General features: G+C 41.8%; 1 protein-coding gene across 1 annotated transcript in view; it reads right to left on the reverse strand.

Moving 5' to 3' along the window:
• The window catches only part of CFAP61 (cilia and flagella associated protein 61), a 676,218-nt gene that overhangs the window by 250,086 nt on the left and 403,839 nt on the right, over window positions 1–22,293 (reverse strand). The window contains exons 19-20 of the mRNA XM_030196227.1: window positions 9,988–10,089; window positions 662–830 (exon numbers count right to left, since the gene is read on the reverse strand). Of these exons, the coding sequence (XP_030052087.1) occupies window positions 662–830; window positions 9,988–10,089 (271 nt within the window). The remainder of the gene's footprint in view (window positions 1–661; window positions 831–9,987; window positions 10,090–22,293) is intronic.

Here is a 22,293-nt window from a genome sequence, read left to right on the forward strand (position 1 = left end):
GTCTTTCTTCTATGTTTGTGCAGCGCTGCATACGCCTTGTAGCGCTATAGAAATGCTAAACAGTGCTAAACAGTTTATAAAATAACCTCATAATTACTACAAATGACAATTCTCCAGTAATACAAATTCAAATCCCTGAAAAAAACAAATCCAGCTCTCAAGTCTCTATGAATTGTCTTCAAGTTCAATTTATTTGATATACCGTAAATTTTCAAAAAGGAATCTAAGTGGTTTATAGTGAGCAATGCGTCTGTCCCCACCTTCTGAGTCTGAGTTGGCAAAGCGGCAGCAGAGAACCAGCATGGCAAAAGCAATGACAGCTAGTCAGCAGCCAGCTACATTTTCGTGGCGAACCATGTGTGATTCCTAGCCCACTTCTGCCCTCTTATATATATCTATATGAATAGTGATACTCTTTTAAAGCACTTTCTGCTTAGCAACAAGATCAGGAACTTTCTATTGGCTGGATTCCAGGATCTTCTTTTTATGCTGAAAGTGCAGTCCTGACATCAAGATAAAATGTAGAAATAACTTTGCAAAATATTTTAAACCTAATAAGGAATGAACTAGAACATATACTTCTTTATAATACACAGAAATTGACAAATGAAAGGTATTCACAACTCAAAAAATGAGAATTAAACATTTTGCATAGTTTTACCTGATACTGTTGACCAGTACAGAGAATGAGGTGATCATATGGTACTTTTGTGTTCCCAGAAACCACTACATGCTTGGCAGCTCTATCAATGCAAGTCATTTTACCAACCACAACATTAACCCAGGATCGAAGTGACATCAGTGCATAATCTTTATCATTAAAACAGTAGCTGTGAAGAGAGAATATCCATAAGTGACATTTTAGCAGCTGACAGAAGGCATTAATTAGACATCTGGTGAGTTGGTTGAAGTCCCCTAGTGGTTTAAGTCTGTTGTCTTGCTGTGAGCTTACCAAAGTCTATACCAAGAGATTATTCATTATGAAACACTCAGTTAAAATTGACATCTTCCATTTAAACTGAATACTGCCTCCTAGTACTATGCCATTCCTCAGCTGAGGAAATAAAATCTGAACTATGTATTTAACGCTGAATGCTGCCATTAGTTTGTTTCTGATTTATGGCATACATGATGGATTTTAAACCACTACTTTTTTTTTGCTAGCTACAGGATAATAACAAACAACCTGCTGTCTGCCTGCAGCACTTCTTCATTGACAAGTCACAGCCAACACAAATTTATAGTACATGGGCTTTTATGTTAACAGCTCTGTAAAACCTGAGCTACCTTTATTGCCCTTTGCAGAAAAGTATATCTGTTGACAAACACTGTTTTAAAACAGTTTATAACTACTGATGGGATGCTGAGAATTTATGGAGCCCTTTACTAAAGGACATTAGGTAACTAACACAAGAATTAGCATGCTCTGTTACTGCGGTTGCATGACAGTTAGTGTGGGCTGATTTATGTGTTAGTTGCAGAACTTCAACATGGATGGGAACAGTATGTGACATGGGGGAGGGGAGACAAAGGCACAGTTGGCTGTAACAGCTAGTGTGCAGGTCAGTGCCTTGCACTAGTAGTTACAACGGCCAATAGTACAGCTGTCACCTCAAGGCATTAGAGGAGTAGCCTACTGGTTAGTGCAGCTCCTTGTGACTCTTTTTTGCCATACCTCTACTCCAATGGTTCCCAAACCTTGTCCTGGAGGCACCCCAGCCAGTCGGGTTTTCAGTATATCTGCAATGAATATTCATGAGAAAGATTTGCATGCAGTGGAAGCAGTGCATACAAATCTCTCACATGAATATTCATTGTGGGTATCCTGAAAACCTGACTGGCTGGAGTGCTTCCAGGACCAGGTTTGGAAACCACTGCTCTACTCTATAGTTACTACCAGTTTGAGAGGGGGTGGTCCCTTTGCTTTCGAAACTTGCTTCTGTTCTACTGTATGTGAAAAATAAGAAAGCTGACTTACCTGATGTGCCTAACTACCGTCCAATCTCTACACTTCCTTTGATATTGAAGGTCACAGGGGAAACTGGTTGCTAATCAGTTAAGCTTGCATTTGGATGGTGCGAAGGATTCTATAGGAAGCCAAGAGGTTATGGTCCAGGGAATATAAAAGCTTAGAGCACGGCTAGGTTGTGGAGGCCCAAAGGGAAGCAGCAAAGCCCTACTGCATATACTGTACCTCCACCACATTTGTGTGAACTGCAACTGTGACAGGTAAGACAAGTTCAACTTGGGACCTTGCAGAACTGTATCTTTGACCCAGTCAGATGCTAGCCAGTATATGTTATTTGCTAAATATTGTACTGGTAACTCTTGAGACCAGTCAGCGGAGTGTGCTGCCTTGCTGAGAGACAACAATGCACACTGTGGCCGTGCAGGGTCACGCCACAAGAGGAGGTTACTACATCTAAGCACTAGTTTATATTTATTTTCTCCCATACCTGTGAACCAAACAGGACTCCTTACCCATTCACATTTAACCTGTTGTGTTGCTCTATTTATCAGGACTCTGAACCCACCCTTGTTCACGATACCACAGATAGTATCAATGCTCTTCATCCAAGACAATCTGGCTTTCGTGTAGTACTTCCCATAGTACTGAAACCACCTTCCTTGCTCTTTGTGATTATGTTAGGCTTCACTTTGATAGGTTCACTGATATTCTTTTGTCGCTCAACCTTTCCACAGCCTTGATTTAGTATGTCATGATCTTCATATTTCTGGCAATGTTCTGAAATGGTTTCTTTCTTATCTACCTGATAGGTCTTGTTAGGTTCATTGGTCCCTTAGTCTGATCATGTTCTTTTTCAATTTAGTCTTTCTATAGGATATACATCTTTATGAAGAGAGATCAAAGATTAAATTAATGATTAGAGGTTGCTATGAATTAGCTGATTTAATAAAGCCTTTACAAGTGAATTTGGAAAACAAATGTTCTGCTAAAGATGTTATTAGTCTGTTTGAAGATTGGAATAGAAGTTGAAAGGATATGTTAGATGAAATTGCCCCTAGGTAGGTCTTTCTTTTTTTAAAGAAATGGCCATGCGGTAAGCGAAGCACTTGCCGTATGGCCATTTCGGGGGGAGCCCTTGCCGCCACCCATTGAGGTGGCGGTAAAGGCTCCAGTGCTAATCCAGTGGTAACTGGGCAGCGCGCAACACTGCCTGATTACCGTCGGATACACACTGGCACTACAAAACTAAATATTGTAGTTTTAGATATGATGGTGCGCTGGGGGTGGGAAGTACCGCTGGACTTCTGTGGTAGCCTGGCAGTACTTCCATTTTAGCGAGCGGTAAGTCCACATTGGGCTTAGCGCCACTTTTTTAAAAGGGGCCCTCAGTTTGTAGATTCGACAGTGTTCACCCAACTATAGTGAAAGCATTAAAAGCTCCTTTCTTGCTTTTGTATACTCAAATATCAATGCATCTTTACAAGAGGGAGTTATACCATCGGTTTTGAAAGTAGCAGCAATTAAACCTTTGATTAAAAGTTCAAAATGATCAAACTAATATATTTATCGTCCACTTTCCTCACTACCATTTTTCACAAAACTGATTGTGTGTGTTGTGTTTTCAGCAATTAGATGATTTTATTCAACAGCTAGGAATTTTAGATCAACACCAATTTGGTTTCAGAAAAGACCATGATACCGAGACACTGTTAGTATCTTTGTTAGACAGTGTTAAGACTGGTTTTGATAAGGGAATTAAGTTTTTGTTAGTTAATTTAGACATTTCTGCAGCTTTTGACACCATCAATCATAACATTTTTTGAATCGATTACAGTCGATAGGATTGTCTGCCACTATGTTACGCTGGTTTAGATCTTTTTTTGATAGATCGGGAAGTTTTGTGTATTCGAGGGATCAGAAAAATCGGGATTTATGGAATGTCTGACAGGAGTTCTTCAGGGCTCTTGCCTTTCAGTAGTACTTTTGCCGTTATGTATGTTGTTGACATGCTTGGGTGTACAATACAAGCTGTATGCTGATGACATTTAATTTGTATTGTCCGTTGAAATTTCTTTTGAAGATACTTTCACCAAACTGAGATTTTATCTTACGAAGTTTATACAGTGAATGAAAGGAAATCGTCTAAAGATTAAGACTTCAAAAACTCACATTCTTTTTCTATCTGGTACAAAGGAAGTAGATTGCCCTAAAGTATTTAATATGAATTTTATTACTATTCCAATACTTTAAGAGGTTAGGAATTTGGGAGTTCAACGATACCACATTGTCTATGAGAAATCAGGTTCAAAATGTGATTTCAAAGGTCTTTTATAAACTAAAGATTGTGAGATGTATTAGGCATTTGGTTACAGTGGAAAATTTTCGTAAGCTTCTTCGATCTGTAGTCTGTCCAATGTTGGACTATTGTAATGGTTTGTTAATAGGAATGTCAGGTAATATGTTGAGGGCTATTCAGGTTGTTCAAAAGTCTATAGCGAGAGTAATTAAAGAAGGATCATATTATGATCATGTGACTCCAATTCTAAAATCTTTGCACTGGCACGCTATAAAATTTCACATTGAGTTTAAAATTTTATTGTTGGTTTTTAAAATATTGAATGGTTGTATTTCCTCAACACTCAGTGCCACTTTAAGGTGTTACCAACCTTCTCGCTCTCTAAGATCTTCTCAAAAATAGCTACTTGAAGTACCTTCTCTTCAGCAGGTTTTAAAACTATTTTTAACTTAGAAGTCCTTTTACTAAGGAGCGCTAATAGATTTAATATGTATTAACAATTGGTGTGCACTAAATGCTGCACAGCCCATTGTATTTTTATGGGCTGCATGGCATTTTTTGGGATCTTGCCAGGTATTTGTGACCTGGATTGGCCACTGTTGGAAACAGGATGCTGGGCTTGATGGACCTTTGGTCTTTCCCATTATGGCAATACTTATGTACTGTATGTTAATCATTAGTGTAAACTAAATCTGTTATTGCGACTTAGTAAAAGGACTGTTTACTCAGATGGCCTGTTTGATGGGCAGGATAGTAAATATTAAATAACCTTGGAAATAAAAAGTGGTAATAAACTTGGTAATCTTTGACAGTAATTTATTGTCTTTGAATCAGGATAGTTTGATTTAGCAGTCAATCTCTGAAAGCCTTTAGAATGCTGCAAATCGCCCAGAGCTCCAGGAAGTTGATGTGCAGTGAAGCTTCCTAGGCGGACCAAAGTGAAGCTCATCTATATGCCCCCCAGCCCAGGTTGGATGTATCCTTTGTTACTATCTTCTGAGGTGGAAGAATTGGGAATGGTAGTCCCAGAGTCAAACTGGAGTGAATGGTCCACCAGAGAAACAAATAAGACAAACCGAGAGTGATGTGGATGACATCTGCTAGGTGCCCTTTGGCCTGAGACTACTGGGAAGCTACGGTCCACTGGGCTTCCCTCAAATGGAGATGCACCATGGGTGTGACATGAACTTTTGAGCAGATGGCAGCTACTCTAAGTTGGAGACTGAGGATGAGCAGAGTTGTTGTCCAGAGTTTCGCCAGCAGGGGACTTCCTTCTTTCCTGTGGAGGGAAGAGTTCTGAGGGGATGCCATAAGACCTCTCCTCCGAGAAGTAATCTGACTGCTTGTCAGAGTCTCATGACCAGCACGTCTAAGACCCAAACAGCTACTCCTGGAGAAATGAGTCCTCACCTGCCTCAGTCTACTGGAGGAATGTCCAGGTCAGTGAAGGCACCAAGGTGCGAATGCGCCACCTGACCCTGGGGAAGCTTCCTCCCCTGATGTCGGGCAAGATACCTCTTGGGCCAGCCCAGACTCCAATGCAACAGCAACGGCATCTGCAGCTGCTCCACAGGGGAGACCTGGGCCTCCAAAGAGGGCTGGAACTCTGTTGTGGCTGGCACAAGCGCCCTCGATGCCAATGCACTTGGATGCTGCAGCAAAGCTACCAGTTCCTCTTGGATCATGGCCTGGAACTGGTCATCGAGTGCAGCCACATGTATAAGTGGGGTTGCTGTCAGTGTGGTGACAGCCTGCGAACCTGTCAGTGCTGATTCAGAAACCTGAGTCCAGCTGGAAGGTGGTTGCAGCCTCCGCACCTCCTCAAGAGAGGGGGAGCACTCCTCTCGATGACGATGCTTCTCGGGTATCAGCAATGCCAATGCCCCAGTGCTTCTGGTACCACACTTTGAGAGGGACCAATGCTTACTGTTCTTAGGCTTGCCCTGTCATCAAGCATCGGAGCCCTGAAGACCAGAACAATGTGAAATCCTCATGTCGCCTCGATGCTGGGTTCAATACAGACTAGTACCAGGGCACTGCTTGACATCAAGGTAGGGGGAGACCTCCTCAGTGCTGCTGCACTCCCAGTGTCTGAATGAGCCACCGTAGCCATCAGGGCCGATGCTTCCAATGCTGACGCTGATGGACCAGACTTGGTGCACCAAACTTTTTTGTGCTAGATCTCTCTGGGTCCTCTCCTGCATGTGCAGGACACAAGAATGAGCAATGTGATCTGGCCCCAAGCACTGGAGACAACAGTTATGGGAATTAGTCCCAGAGGTGATCTGATTACACTGGGAACAGCGCTTATAGCCACAGGGAACATTCTGGGCCATGGAAGGAAAAACAACAGACGCCAAATCAAATGGCTCTGTGGTGAGGGTGAAAAAAATCCACTCACCCCTGAAAAAGCTCAATGCAATATGGGTGGAGCTCAGGCCTAAGGGGGCCCATGGAGCCAAGAAATAAAGAAAACTTGAAACAGGACAAAAATGACTAGGGACACTAAGAGGGGCATAATCGAAAGGGGTGCCCAGGTTTTTCTGAGGACGTCCTCGCAGGCAAAGGGGCGGGGAAACCCGTATTATCGAAACAAGATGGGTGTTCATCTTTCGTTTCGATAATACGGTGGGGGACGCCCAAATCTTGACATTTAGGTTGTCCCTAGAGGTGGTCGTCCTTAGACTTGGTCGTTTCTGATTTTTGGAGATAATGGAAACTAAGGATGCCCAGGGCCGCCAAGAGACTAGGCCGGGCCTGGGGCAAGGCCGCACCGCCTCTGACCCCCCGCTGCTGCTGCCCCCCGCCGCTGCAGTCCGCGATCTCACCTGCCTGCCTCCATGGCTCCAGGCCCCCTGCATTCAAGGTGGTAGTCGCAGATCGCCTCTCTTCGGGCCTTCCCTCCCTGTGTCCCACCCTCGTCTGATGTAACTTCTGGTTTCCGTGAGGGCAGGACACAGGGAGGGAAGGCCTGAAGAGAGTTGATCTGTGACTGCCACTTCGAATGCAGGGAGCCCGGAGCAGAGGAGGCAGGCAGGTGAGACTGGGAACTGCAGCGCCAGCAGCCTGACCCCGGCGACGGGCCCCCCTTGGAGGCCCGGGCCTGGGAATTTTTTCCCCCTGCCCCCCCCCCTCTCAGCGGCCCTGAGGATGCCCATCTCAGAAACGACCAAATGCAAGTCCTTTGGTCATGGGAGGAGCCAGCATTTGTAGTGCACATGTCCCTGACATGCCAGGACACCAACCGGGCACCCTAGGGGGCACTGCAGTGGACTTCAGAAAAAGCTCCCGGTACATAGCTCCTTTACCTTGTGTGCTGATGCCCCCAACCCCCCCAAAACCCACCACCCACCACTGTACACCACTACCATAGTCCTTAGGGATGAAGGGGGGCACCTAGATGTGGGTACAGTGGGCTTCTGGTGGCTTTTGAAGGGCTCACATTTACCACCACAAGTGTAACAGGTAGAGGGGTAGGCCTGGGTCCACCTGTCTGAAATGCACTGCACCCACTAAAACTGCTCCAGGGACCTGTATACTGCTGTCATGGAGCTGGGTATGATATTTGAGGCTGGCAAAAAATATTAAAAAAAATTTTTTTTGAGAGTGGGAGGGGGTTAGTGACCACTGGAGGAGTAAGGGGAGGTCATCCGCGATTCCCTCCAGTGGTCATCTGGTCAGTTCGGGCACCTTTTTGTGGCTTGGTTGTAAGAAAAAAAGGATCAGGTAAAGTCGTCCAAGTGTTCGTCAGGGACGCCCTTTTTTCCATTATGGGTCGAGGACGCCCATGTGTTAGGCACGCCCAAGTCCCGCCTTCGCTACGCCTCCGACACGCCCCCAGGAACTTTGGTCATCCCCGCGATGGAAAGCAGTTGGGGACGCCCAAAACTGGCTTTCCATTATACTGATTTGGGTGACCCTGTGAGAAGGACGTCCATCTTGCGATTTGTGTCGAAAGATGGGCGTCCTTCTCTTTCGAAAATAAGCCTGTATGGGAAGCAAAAAAAAAAGAAAAGAATGAAGAAAAAGATGACAGAAACCCCACTGGAAAGAACCAAGGTAAAAGGCAAAGTAAACACACTGAGGAGAGATCAAAACTGCAACCTCTCTTCTCCACGGCACAACGAAGATTGTGGGAAGGCACCTGCACATACATGGTGGATTGCTACCAAAAGCCTGTAAAAGAGACAAACCGCTGGGCAGCATCCACACCAGTCTCCATCGGTCACCCAGTTGTGATAAAATATGGATTACTTGTCCTTGAAGTAAAAGTAATTTCCATGAATCCCACTTCCTTGCAAAATTTTGGGACATTGTTTTTTATGTACACATTGTAAAAAAAGTACTCATAGACACTTGCAACCCTTTTTGTTTGGTACATTTTCCAGCCAAAACAACACACAGTGGGTCCTCTTTACTAAACTGTGTTAGCTATTTAAAATGGGAATTACTGCATACTAACATCATGGGCTAATTCCCAAGTTAATCAGATAACATGGAAAATGCTATTTGGGGGCATCAAATGGCCATGGAATGGAGGTGGAAAGGATGAGAATTGTGCCTTACAGTTAAAGGCTGTTCCAATGCATTAACTGTTAATACAATAAATAATACAGAGCAGTTTAATTCAACCTCAAGAGGTGTAACTAACTACAATATGTATTATCTGCCATGTTATTAATGTACAGTATAAACTTCTTCTGCATTCACTGCATGGCAGCCCACCAATTAACAGGAGGTTTGGCTGTTATTAGGATTTATTTATTATTGTGCATTAATTTTGGCACCCACCATGCAGTAACCACTTTGTATTTCTCATTCCGGAAATGGCCACATTGAGCCTGCAAATAGGTAGGAAAATGTGGGAAACAAATGCAACAAATAAATAAATAACTGTAAACCCTTACCGCACTTTAGTACACAGGAATCATAGTTTTGAAAATACAAAACTACATGCATTATCTATTTAGTTTTATTTACTTAAAAACTTATATTCTGCGTACTCCATAGTTCTTAGTGGATTATATAATTAGATACATAATATTAAAAACAAACTAGACATTACAAAATGACATCACAAAATAACTATCAAAAGCAATCAAAATCCCAAAGCAGATACTAGATTATCATTCATTACCCCAACTGTAGGCTTGCATAAACAACAATGTTTTTAGCTCCCTTTTAAACTCTTTAAATCCTGTAATATTTTTTATTCTGACAACTTATTCCAGTAAATTACTACTGCTACTACTTATCATTTCTATAGCGCTACTAGATACACACAGCGCTGTACACTTAACATGTAAGAGGCAGTCCTTGCTCAACAGAGCTTGCAATCTAATCAGGACAAACAGGACAAATAAGGGATAAGGGAATTACTTAAGGTGGGAATGATAAAACAGACATGGGTACTGAACTGGTCCAGCAATATAAAATATCTTACTTCTCCACCCTAATCCCACTCTCAAGAATGCTTTTGCTCAGTGTGAACAAAAGTATATGTGCTGCAGAACAATGCATACACTTTAATGTGCATACAGGATGGTCAGTTTTCAAGTAAGCTATTTCCATGGCTAAATGATTGCTTTACCATGGAAATACTTTGAAAATTGTATTTAAAGCACATGTTATACTGCTCATAATTGTAAGAAAATTACGCTCCCAGTTTCTAATATACCCAAGTTTCTATTTTCCTTTTTAGTATTTATAAAGCCAAACCTACCTGCTTGCAAGAAATCTTCGATCAGAGTTGGAGGGTAAAAGCCTTTTACCTGGAAGTCCATGGGTTGAAATCAATATAATATTGTTAAACTTCAGATGTGGGCTAAAAAAAAAAAATCATTTGTCATATTTATTATCTATGGACCAATATTCAGCAGTTCCTACCCAGATAAGCCCTGCTGACTGAGACAACCCAGGATTTTCAGTGGCACTTATCCAAATAGTGCCACTGAAAATCTGGTTAGACTGTCTCGGCACTACCTTGGCAGTGCTGGGGTGCTCCGTGGCGGAGTTTGAGGGCAGCCAGGAGTTACTCAATTAGCTGCAATATTCAGTCTGCTAACTGAGTATCTATCTAGATGACTGGGACAGAAACAGTGTCCTAACTTTGAGGTCCTTTATGAAAGTGCAATAAAAAGTGGCCTTAGCACACCCTTACTCCTGTGTAGTCAATTTTTCCCACAGCCGAGAAATTACCAATTTCTAATTTCCAGCATTAATGGTCACGCACTGTTGCCATTGGTGCATGGCCATTAAAGATGATTAGTACATGAGCCCTTCCCACCACCTATTTTGTAGGTGATAAGGGTTCATGCGCTAATCAGTAGTGCATCGGCATTGTCGACATGCTGATTTGCATACACATCCATTCTCCAGCCCCAGACATGCCCCCTCTGTGAAAAAAAATAAAGAATTTTTTAGCACATGGTGTGTGCAAGTAGAGTGCACGAATACCATGCGACACTTCGGAACTTTCCGAGGTAAGCCCTTTCAAACTGCAGTAAACGCACACTACTTACCACAGCTTAGTAAAAAAGAGCCCGTTATCTGGGTAGTTATATGGGTACTGGCCTGAATATTACCACATTATACTTGGATAGAAAGCCCGTGGCAGCCAGCATTTTTAAAAAATGCTGACTACTGTAGGCTAAATATTGATCCATACAACATCTTTCCAATATTTTAGAAACATTTGAGAAAACAATCTGGAAAGAATTGGGCAACTATTACACATGAAAGCTAAGTATTGCTCCTTTTTCATGTAAGAAAATAACTTTGATTTTTGAGAAACACTGTCCAGCCGATATTCAGAAGTATTTAACCGGCCAGGAATGGCACCTGGCCGGTTAAGTATCCTCAAGCCGGCTATCTGCCAATATTCAGTGGGAGATAACCTGCTATCCCGTGTGCTAAGGCCACTTTTATCGCAGCAGTAAAATGGCTGATTTTCACGTTTTTGTATTAGTGGCCATGTGCTAATGTCGCCGTTAGTGTATGGCCACAAAAAACAACTATTGCCTGAGCACTTACTGTAACCCATTTTGTAGTCGGTATGGGCTCAAATCCTGTGCTGATCAGTTAGCGCACGGTAGTGCAGATGTACTAACTGTTAGTGCTCACATGAACACTCCAGATGAGTAGCCAGGTTGTGATTACAGGAGGAGCGGAGAGCGGACTATGTAGGTGCACACGTGCACTGTGTAGGTGTGACAGAAAGCCTGAAAAATAGGTGCCGATGTCATCGGAAGTCCATTTGGGGGAGAAGTTGCTCCCCTGGCACCTCACCTAGCTGTGCCTCTGGCCCACTCTCCATCCCCGACACACCCACTCAACCCAAAAATAAAAATGATCTTTTAGTGAATGGATAGCACATGCAAACTTGGAACTTACTGCACAATACCTAAGTGCACCCTGTGAATGCCCTTTTAAGCTGAAGTAAGTACATGATAGCATTTACCGTAGCTTAGTAAAAGGGCCCCTTAGCAGCATATAGTTATTGCAAGACATGCATATGACCCTATGATCGCAATGCTTGGTATGAGTGGAGTACTGAAGTGTCAAATCTCTGAAAGACTTTTTGTATAATGGTTCATTAAAATTTCTTTATTTATATTATAAAAACACAACATTTTTCTATAAATAATATTATTTAGAAGTTCTTAATATAGAGTAACACATATGGTATTTTGAGAACCTGCATTCAATTGGAATGTTATTTTGAGGAATAGTATTCATATTTATTCCTTCTGGGATAACTTTTCTGCATATCTTTGGAGTATTTATAGAAGTGGCTTAAAATAGGGGGGGAGGGGTGCAACTTTTCGGATATATGCCCTCTTTAGGCCCATGCATGTACGTGTATATTTTATCCCACAATTACAAAGGGGCAGAAATGGGCTTGTGGAGTCCTCAGCAGCAACACATTTCCAGGCATTGTTGGAGAGATCTGATGGGATACCCATAGATTCCTCATTCTCCAACCAGAAGGAACCCTCAGGAATCCAGTTCCAAAGCTATGAAAAGACCCTGGGAAGAACAGGGCTCAGAAAACAGTTCTTCTTTGTGGTGTGGGCAATATCACGATCTGGCAGAGAGAGCAACTGTGAGATTCTACTACCAGCTTGCAGGTGGCTCACGTTTCTAAGAGAAACTCATGATGATGTAAAATTCTGACCTTCCACTAGTGAGTTCAGTATGGTTCTCCTGCTTCATGGTTCCCATTTTCCTGACCCTGATGACACCTGCTACTCTTCAGGCCACGATTCTCTTCTGTGATGTTTTTATTCTTTGGACCCAAATGCTCATCTGTAATTCTGTGTTTCTCTGGACCCTATTTTCCCATTATACTCTTGCTGTGGTTTGCTCAGAAGAAGCCCTCCTGTTGTAAATGTGTTTGGCTGTTCCTGCCTTCATGACAATGGTTTTGATGTGTTCGGTATTACATCTCCAACTGTCAACCTTGTGTATACTGGGTCTGGCAGCTGCTAGAAACTGAAGTCAACTTGAGAAGACAACTGTGATCCCGCCCTTGTTCCACCCATTCTCCACCCCTAGGAATGCCTGCAGAGATATGTAAAACGTGTGAAATAAATAAAACCATATGCATATATCTCATAAAAGTAAGTGTTGTTTTCCAAACACTTAATTTTATGTGCACAGACCCTCCAGGCAATTATAAGTAACTTGAGCACATAAAGTTTTCTTCTGTATACTTAGGTTGCTTTTAAAATCTTATAAAATTACCCATCATGTGGCAAAAATTAATCCAACAAAAATGTGGTGGGATTTGGGGAGGAGTGAAGTGAGGCAAAGTTAAATAGAAAGCACCGATCTTCAACTGCTAATCATATAACTTACACATTCAAATAGTAAACCCAAAAATGTCAGGAATAACTTTATATGGACAAATTGCCTGTATAAAGTTATAATATTAAATATAGAGCTAGAGAGCAACAATATAATAGAAACTGCACATCTGTGAATTCTCTCACTGTACTGTGATGGATAGCAGACTTTCTAACCATTGAATACAATTTAAACAAGTGAAACCTGGAGAGTCACGTGGTGCCATGAGGGAGAACGGCTGCTGAAAAACCGAGCTCCCACACTTCCTTATAATCTAACTCTCTCAGCTAACGGAAAACAGGTGTTTTTGCAACCGGCAGTTACTGGATGTTGTGCCAAGGTAGCAGGCATAAGAAACTGGTACTGTTAAGCTGATACAAAATATTATGGCTGCAAGATTACAAAAAAAAGATAAGGAAAAAAGCAAGAGTGCGGACCCCAAAATGGCGGACAGTCAGCAGCAGCAATGTTCATCAGTGTGCTCAGCATGGACTAGTGAAATAACAGCTGAGGTTACTGCTGCAGTCGAGGCTGCATTAGATAAAAAGCTGCAAGCCCTCTTTGACAGAGCCGAGGAGGCACGTGAACGGCTGGATGGCTTCCATCTAGATTTGGACCACATGCAGCAACGAATAAGTACTGTGAAATGTTCCATCAATAAAATTGTTGAAATATAAACAAGTGAAACCTCTCGAATCCAGGGTGCCTACAGAGATGGTCTACCCTTTAATGGACTCATCATCATGGGTTTCATAGAAGCCTCCGAAACCAACCACAATGTAAAAAAAACTCCTTAGTGGAGAAAAAACACTGTAGCAAAAACAAAAAACAACAACGGAGGAGCCTATTTAGTATAGAAAAAGTCTCCTATCCATAACTGTATATTTAAAAAAAAAAAAAAAAAACTGAAGAAATCTCTCAATAATTAAAGGATGAGTGCACCACATGTGAGTAAAGAGAAACCGTCACTTAGCTCATCCACTGGACCAAAGATCAACTTCTTTCCTAATCAGACCTAGAAGAGAACCGGCTTCGACCATAGGACACAAACGGTGGCCACCCATTATTGCCCCAACAGGGATCCCCTGTTTTGGTCCTGCCTCAGGGGGAGTTCACAGTAATGTCCACCAGTCTTGAAAAAGTTATGCCAGCATTTTCAGCTTTCACAACTGAATGCACTGTTTGGCAGAAAATTTGCATAAAGTTATACAGATAAATTATCTATATAACTTGATGCATTTCACAGTTGGCTGAATATTTACCTCCTAATCTATAACAAATCAGAAAAGATCACCTGCCTCTTTCAAGTTCTCAGAGTGAGCAAAATCAAAGTTATGTTGTCTCTTCTCCTACAAAACACATTAGCAAACTATTCTGTTTTTGTATTCTGTTTATGTCAGGATAGCCTCTGAAAACAGCTGGTTTCAATCTGACCATTGTGGGTAGAATTAGGCTCAGATATTTAGTGCTGACACACTGATTCAGGTACTGGCATTGAAAATCTGGGTGTTGGCAGTGCCCAGAACCTATTCACAGATGTTCCGGGATAGCTAACCGGCCATAGTTAGGACTGTATTACATGTGGTCCAACATGCCTGGTTATCTATTTGGGCATCAGCATAGCTCTGGTCCTATATAAACTTCTGGATCTGCATCAACTCCACCCCTGGATCTCCCCACACTGGACACAATGGTCAGTGCTAATATTCAGCAGTGCTATATGATTAAATGCCACTAAATATTAACAGTTGGGCCAACCGGTGTGATTTAACTGGGCAGGAGCCTTTCCCGTCCAATTGAATTGTTTTAATATTGGGCCAAAGTGTTCAAAACACTTAGGTCCACACTGTTGCTAGAGCAGAAAATGATCGTCTTTAAATCTCACTGGTTTATAAGGGTGTTAGGCACATGAACAAATGAATGGTTAGCTTACCAGAACCTGCAATTAGTTCCTTAGTAATGCTCCCAACCATAAAGAAACCTAAGATGGTTCTTTAAATTTGGAATTTGGTTTCTGTTTGAAAACAACTTTGTAAAAGCAGAAGAACAGGAATGCTACTGAAAACTGAATGCTTCATGCTATTAACTAGGCTGTATCATCCTATATATCTATATCTATATATTTTCCTAATCTGTTTCTCTTGACAGTATAGTGTATTTGGGATGTCTTATTATTATATTTTGAATCCCTTTTGTTTCTGTATTAAGATGTTTTGTCTTGGATGTAATTGCAAAATTTATAAATTAAAAAAAAATACACACACACACACACATGCTGAACATCATTTTGAAAATAAAACTGTTCAAGTTGGGGTCTCAAACCAATGGAAAGGAAGCAAGCACACCTGCATTTTAGTAGAGGCATGGAAATCCAGGAGGGATTTCATGTTGCCTTGGATACAAAAGGAAAGAACAACTCACAGATACTTGTAAAGCAGGGAGGGATTAGGGTATCCAGGGAAATAAGTCACAGGTATTGGGTTTCATTGCCTGATGCTAGAGGACAGCTACAAAATGAGGTCTAAACATCAGTGTCCTTGAAGAAGTGAGGGTCATGTTTCCAATTTATCATGAACATTATAAAACACATATAACTTTAAGTGCTATTTCTGCTTCTAAATGATTGCCATTTGGAAGCTGAGAGGCTACTTATTTGTTTTAATATTTTTGTGTTCTTGGCATAGCAAAAGTTATTTGTGAAAATTACTTTGTTTTCATGTACTCTTTGATTTGAACATGCACATTGTGCTCAATTTACCTAAGATCTTTCTGGACTCTGGAAGGCACAGAAAAAATCATCAGAAATACTTCAATAGCAACTTTCGTAAAGACAGTTATTCAAGGGAGATGCTGTGAATATATTTCTCATGGCTTGAAAAGAGATATTTTGAACAAGCATGAGGATGAGCTATTCTGCTCAAGGTTGCACTCCTGGCTACAACACTGTTATGCCACCTTGGCTCCCATTAGTTCCCACTGAAGCAAATGTGACACCTTTAAAACTTTTTTTTTTACGTTGGGCAAAAGTAAGTATGCTAGCTGTGATAAACTTTCTTCACCTAACATTCATAACATCACAAAAAATGTAATCAATTTCCCCTATTTTTAAATATTGCCTAGAGTTTCTAATACAAAAACTGCTTTGGCAGGAATTGTAGCGTTCACCTTTGAAAAACTGCTTTATACTGCCTAACACCTAGTTAGGCTATAAATGCATTCATACCCTCTGTGTCATCTCATTCTTAGTCTAGTGTTATTTACATTCATGGCTTTTCTCTCTTTCTCATCCTTAGTCACACCTTACATATTTTGTACACATAGGCAAACCTTTTTACACATATACATCTCTCTTAATCACACAGAATGGAAATATAGATTTCCATATTCAGTGGCACTTATCCGGGCAGCAGCTACTGCTGCATATAACTGCAATTGACTGGGACCATACTCTCATTTTCAATAGTATTATCCAAATAATGATCCTGAAAATTTCTACAGGCCACCCCAGCGCTATCTGGGTAGCGCTGGGACAGTCCAGGGGTGGAGCCAGGAGTTACCTGGAGGCGGGCAAAGTTCAGTGCTGGTACCCAGATAACTTAAGGCAGCAAATTATCCAGATGGTTATCCGGGTAATGGTGCTGAATATTGCCATTATCAAGGTAACTCCTGAAGCTCTGCTCACTATACCTGGACATTTGGCACCAGCTGATAGCCAGAAACTGATGCTAAAAATCTGAGTATAACTTAACTGCAGCAGTTGATGTTTATTGAACAATCTTTTTATTGTCATTCTAAAGGCAAATAATATATATCAACAATGTACACGTGATATCAAAAAGTCAAACAACTGTATACAAATTAAGAATGACCACAACTATTTTACCCCTCCCCCCACAAAGAATTCTTCAAGAAAAAAACTCCAAAATAATTGCTGTCTGGTGGGTAAACTTCCAGCAAAATGAAAAGAAAAGGCTCCAGATTTAGTCTATATTGTCTAAAAAGATCATATATCTAAATCATTCAAGAAGGCGGATCGGACTCGCTTTGTTAAGGTGTTCAAGTAAGGAGTCCAAAGTTTAAGGAATTGTCTCTTCAATTTCTGATCTCTATCATCAACAGAAAGTTTCTCTGGGGTCCTTTTACTAAGCTGTGGGAAAAAGGGCCCTGCTGTTTTTCCCATGTGCCAGGGCCCTTGAGGTGGTGGTAAGGGCTCCTACGGTAATCTGGCGGTAACTTGGCAGCGTGCGGTGATGCCTGATTACCGCTGGGTTAGCACCATGCTAGGGAAAATAATTTCCAGAGTGCCAGAAATGGCACGTGACTCGACCGCTTTGGGCTCACTGCCGTTTTGTAGAAGACCCCCTCTATGTGCAAAGTTTATGTATTTGATTTCGCAATTGTAATAAAAGTAGGAGAGGTAGGGTAAATCCAGTGTAAAAGGATACTGCATTTTGCTATTAAGCAAGATTCACGCAAAAATAAGGTGGAAATACGGACTCCCTCTGTAATATCAGTCATGATATCTAATAAACACCGTTGTGGTGTTGCAGTCCAAGAACGAACAGTTGATGTTCAAACCAAATGCTGACCACATCAGTTGAATATTGAGCTGTAGAAATATTAAAGGACACACTGCTGCACTAAGATAATTCATTCATGCTACTTATAGTCTAGCTTTGCATTACTACAGACGTCATTTCTTAATTACACAAATTAAAGTGCACCTATAGAACTCACATCTCTCCTTCATATCGCACATAGAAAAACTCAGTGACTGATGTAGTATCCAAATTTCCATGTCATGATGGTCATAAGTGTGGTTGCAGTTCTCAGGACGAAACTCTATTGGGTATAGGTGAAGCAGAATGGGTCACTGTATGAAATGTTTTCAGAGAAAAGTGAATACTATAAGCTTCAGCTCTTCTTGTTGTGTTTTGGCAAGCAATAAAGAGTGGACTCAGTATTCAAAAGGGTTTAACCCGGGCAGGAGAGGCTCCAAGTCACGCATAAGTGTCAGATAACTGCTCATTTGGACTTAGGACCTAGAAAATTACTTGAGAGGGGCTTGAGAAGGGTAATCATGCTTACCTTTCTAGGTCACTATTTCAGAAACATATCCACGGGTAAATAATAGCATTTACATATGCATATCCCAAACACGAGTAAATATTGATTTCAGAATGCTTCCATTTACACATGGAGAACCACACTATGCCGAGATTTCAACATGGCATGGTTTGGCTACAGTTTGGATGTGGCTTGGGTAAGACTAAAATCTATATGTATATTCCTCATTTTACAAAGGAGAAAAATATCCACAGAAGGCTTAACATCAGCAAAAAGGCATGCATAGGGGTTTTTTGTTTGTTTGTTTAAAGGTGCTTGTTTGGCCAAAGTTTTACATAAAGATTAAGAAAGTTATCCTCCTTAACCCCATGTAGTTTATTTCCACCACTAAAATGAAAGCAACCTAAAACTGCAGCCTCACTATTTAATTGGTGGCACTTTCATGTAGAGGTTTATAAAGCAGGACAGCTACATGTGGAAGAGCTGCCACTTATATGTGGAAGATGCAAAATTGCCATTCTATATGGAAGCTGCTGGGTTTGTGCCATTCATTTTTTGAACGTGTATATTTGTAAAATGACTGCTTCTACCATGTACACAGGCAACTACACATACATTGAATTGACCGTGTCCCAACCTGGACGTCTCAATACCAATCGCTATATTCTGTGTCATGGAGGCATTCAGCCTCCCAACCTTTGCTGTACTGGAGCATTATGATGATCAGAAAAGAAGTACTGAGGTGGAGCCACAGGCAAGGAATGTAACTCAATCCAAAGGACCTCTCAAAAGCAATGATAAATTGGCTCAAAGCAGAAAATTCTTACTGCTAAGAGACTCCATTATAAGAGGAATTAACTTAGGAACAAAGTTCAAGGGTCCCAATCTAGTGAAATGCCTTCCAGGATCTTCTGAAGTTCCAATCAAATACTGAATTTGGTCAGAGAAGAGAGTAAGGATTCTAATACTGATATTATAATCCACCTGGGGACAAATGACCTAGTCAACAATAGCGTTTGGCGCACAGAGAGCATTCCAGAAGCTTGGGGAGGGACTCAAGTCTTTGGTTTGGACTGTAGCTTTTTCTGAAATTATTCCTACACTAGTAAAAAAAGGCCCATTTCTGACACAAATGAAACAGGCGCTAGCAAGGTTTTCCTTGGCGTGTGTATGTTTGAGAGAGTGTATGTGAGAGTGACTGTGTGTGAGAGAGAGAGTGAATGTGCGAGTGTGTGTGTGTGAGATAGTCTGGGTTCGAGTGTGTCTGTGAGAGAGAGAGTGTGTGTGTGTGAGAATGAGAGTGTGTGCAAGTGCGTATGTGAGACACAGTGTGAGAGAAAGAGAGTGTGTTTCACATAGATACAGTGTGTGCGAGAGACAGACTCTCTGTGAGACTGAGTGTATGAGACCAAGAGAGTGTGTGAGTGACTATGTGACACATAGCGAGTGAATGTGATACAGTATGAGACAGAGTGTGCGAGAGACAGTGTGTGAGAGTGAGAAAGATATTGACTGTGTGAGAGAGAGAGAGAGAGTGTGTGTGTGACAGAGATACCGCCCCCCCTTTCTGGTGTCAGGCCCCCCCCCCTCCCTCTCTCTGGTATCAGGCCCTCCCTCTCTCTCTCTGGTGTCTGAGCGTTACTGTGCAGGACGCTGAGCTCTGGCTGTGCTTCAAGGAACTGACCAATCCTATTTAATAGAATGCACCTCCAACATTCTGAAGCCGAGAAAGCTCGTGTGGTTGGTCACTTCTGCTTGTGACGAACCCGGAAGTACATGATGTCAATTCAGGAGATGGATGCAGAGAGCAGGAATCTCTCAGCCATGCAGTCAGCTTCAGAATGTTGGAGGTGCGTTTTATTATATAGGATATGGAAAGGGCGAGAAAAGACACGTATAACAGAGGAGTTCAATAAGTTGCTTGAAGCCTGGTGTAAAGAAGAAGGTTTCAGATACATAGGAGGATGGGGCAGTACATGGCAGTACATGGGCAGGCTGTATTGTAATGATGGGCTACATCTTTCTGTGATAGAAAAAAGGATCCTTGGGAATAAATTCAGAGAGTATGTTTCTAGCCATTTAAGCTAGAGGGTGGGGTGACTAAAGGAAACAAGGGAATTCAGAAAGTCACCCCCAGAAAAAAACATGACAGTAATGGGGAAGGTAATGTTAATATAGAAACCCATCTAAACTCACTTAATAACACATGGAAAGTAATGAGCACAAATGCTCATAGCCTAAGTAAAAAGGTTCAAGATTTGCAAGCCCTGATGTTTGAGGAAGACTTGGATATTGTTGTCATTACAGTCAGAGACATGGTTCAATGATTCTCATGCATGGGATGTGACCATACTGGACTATAATCTTTTTAGGAAAAACAGGGAGGGCCAAAAAGGTGGAGTGGCACTGTATGTGAAAAATAGTATCAGAAGGCAGAAATGCAGGGAACATGGTGAAAGGAAGACGCTACATGGATTGACCCAGAAACAGAAGTTGGAACGTTTATCCACATGAGTGTTATCTATAGACCTCCAGCACAAATGGAGAAGCTGGGCAAGAAGCTGATCGAAGATATCCATAAGCTTGGAATGAAAGGGGAGGTGCTGTTGCTGGGAGATTTCACCTTGCCCAATGTGGATTGGAATGTCCCATTAGCAGAATCAGAAAGAAGCAGAGAGATTGTGGATTCCTGTCAAAGCGCTTTGCTCAAAAGGTAACGGAACCCACAAGGAAAGAGGTGACTCTGGATCTAATGCTCACAAGTGGAGAAAGTGTTTCCAACATCCGAGTGGGTGCCCACCTAGGCTATAGTGATCATTACATGATATGGTTTGATGCAAAAGCAGAGTGCCGACGCACAAAATTCAAAGTACTGGACTTCATACATGCTAATTTTGGTAAAATGGGGGAATACCTGAAGAAGGAGCTGATAGTATGGGTAGGCATAGGAGAAGTGGAAAGGCAGTGGTCCAAGCTGAAAGCTGCTATAAATATGGCAACTGATCTTTATACAAGGAAAGTAAACAAAAGAGAAACAGGAAGCCTATATGGTTCTCCAAGCAAGTGGCCAACAAATAAGGGCAAAAGAGGCTGTGTTCAAGAAACAGAGAAGAATGCAATAAGAGGATAATGGAAAAGATTACTGGATTAAACTCAAAGAAGCGAAAGCACAGGCAGAAGAAAAATGGCTAAAGAGGTAAAGAGAGGTGACAAGATCTTTTTCAGATATATTGGGAAAAGAAGAAAAGCGGAAAAGCTAGGAATGGTCTTGTAAGACTGAAAGATGCTGAAATCAGCTATGAGGAGAGTGATGAGGATAAAACAAATGTGCTAAACAAACACTTCTCTTTGGTGTTCACAGAAGAAAATCCTGGAGAAGGCTGCAAGGGTATATCTGCGAATGGAGTGGATATTGAACTGTTCACAGAAGAAAACATTTATAAACAACTTAAAAATCTGAAAGTGTACAAAGCCATGGGGCCAGATGAGATATATCCCAAGATACTAAGGGAACTCAAAGAAATCCTGGCATGACCTCTTAAGGATTTATTTCATAAGATCTTTAGAGATGGGTGAATTTAAGACCCAAAGTGGTGTACTGGTTTGGAAACTGGTTGACCGACAGGTGACAGAGGGTGGTGGTAAATGGATTGCTTCAGGGGTCAGTACTGGTGCCGATTCTGTTTAATATATTTGTGAGAGACATTGCCAAAGAGTTAGAAGGAAAAGTTTGCCTTTTTGTGAATGACACAAAGATAGCTAATAGAGTGGATACCCGGAGGCAGTAGAAACAATGAGATCTCCAAAAATTAGACGAATGGTCAGAGGTCTGGCAGTGATGCACTTGGGATACAGAAATCCAAAGGAGATGTACGAGATAGAAGGAGAGAGATTAATAAGCACAGCTCAGGAGAGGGACCCTGCAGTGATGGTGTCTGAGGATCTCAAGGTGATGAAATAATGTGACAAGGTGGTGGCCATGGCCAGAAGGATGCTAGGCTGCACAGACAAGGGTATAACCAGCAGAAGAAAGGAGGGTTGATGCCCCTGTACAAGTCATTGATGAGGCCCCTCTTGGGGTATTGTGTTCAGTTTTGGAGGCCGCATCGTGCTA

The sequence above is a fragment of the Microcaecilia unicolor genome, chromosome 3 (assembly GCF_901765095.1).
Source record: "Microcaecilia unicolor chromosome 3, aMicUni1.1, whole genome shotgun sequence".
Taxonomy (NCBI): domain Eukaryota; kingdom Metazoa; phylum Chordata; class Amphibia; order Gymnophiona; family Siphonopidae; genus Microcaecilia; species Microcaecilia unicolor.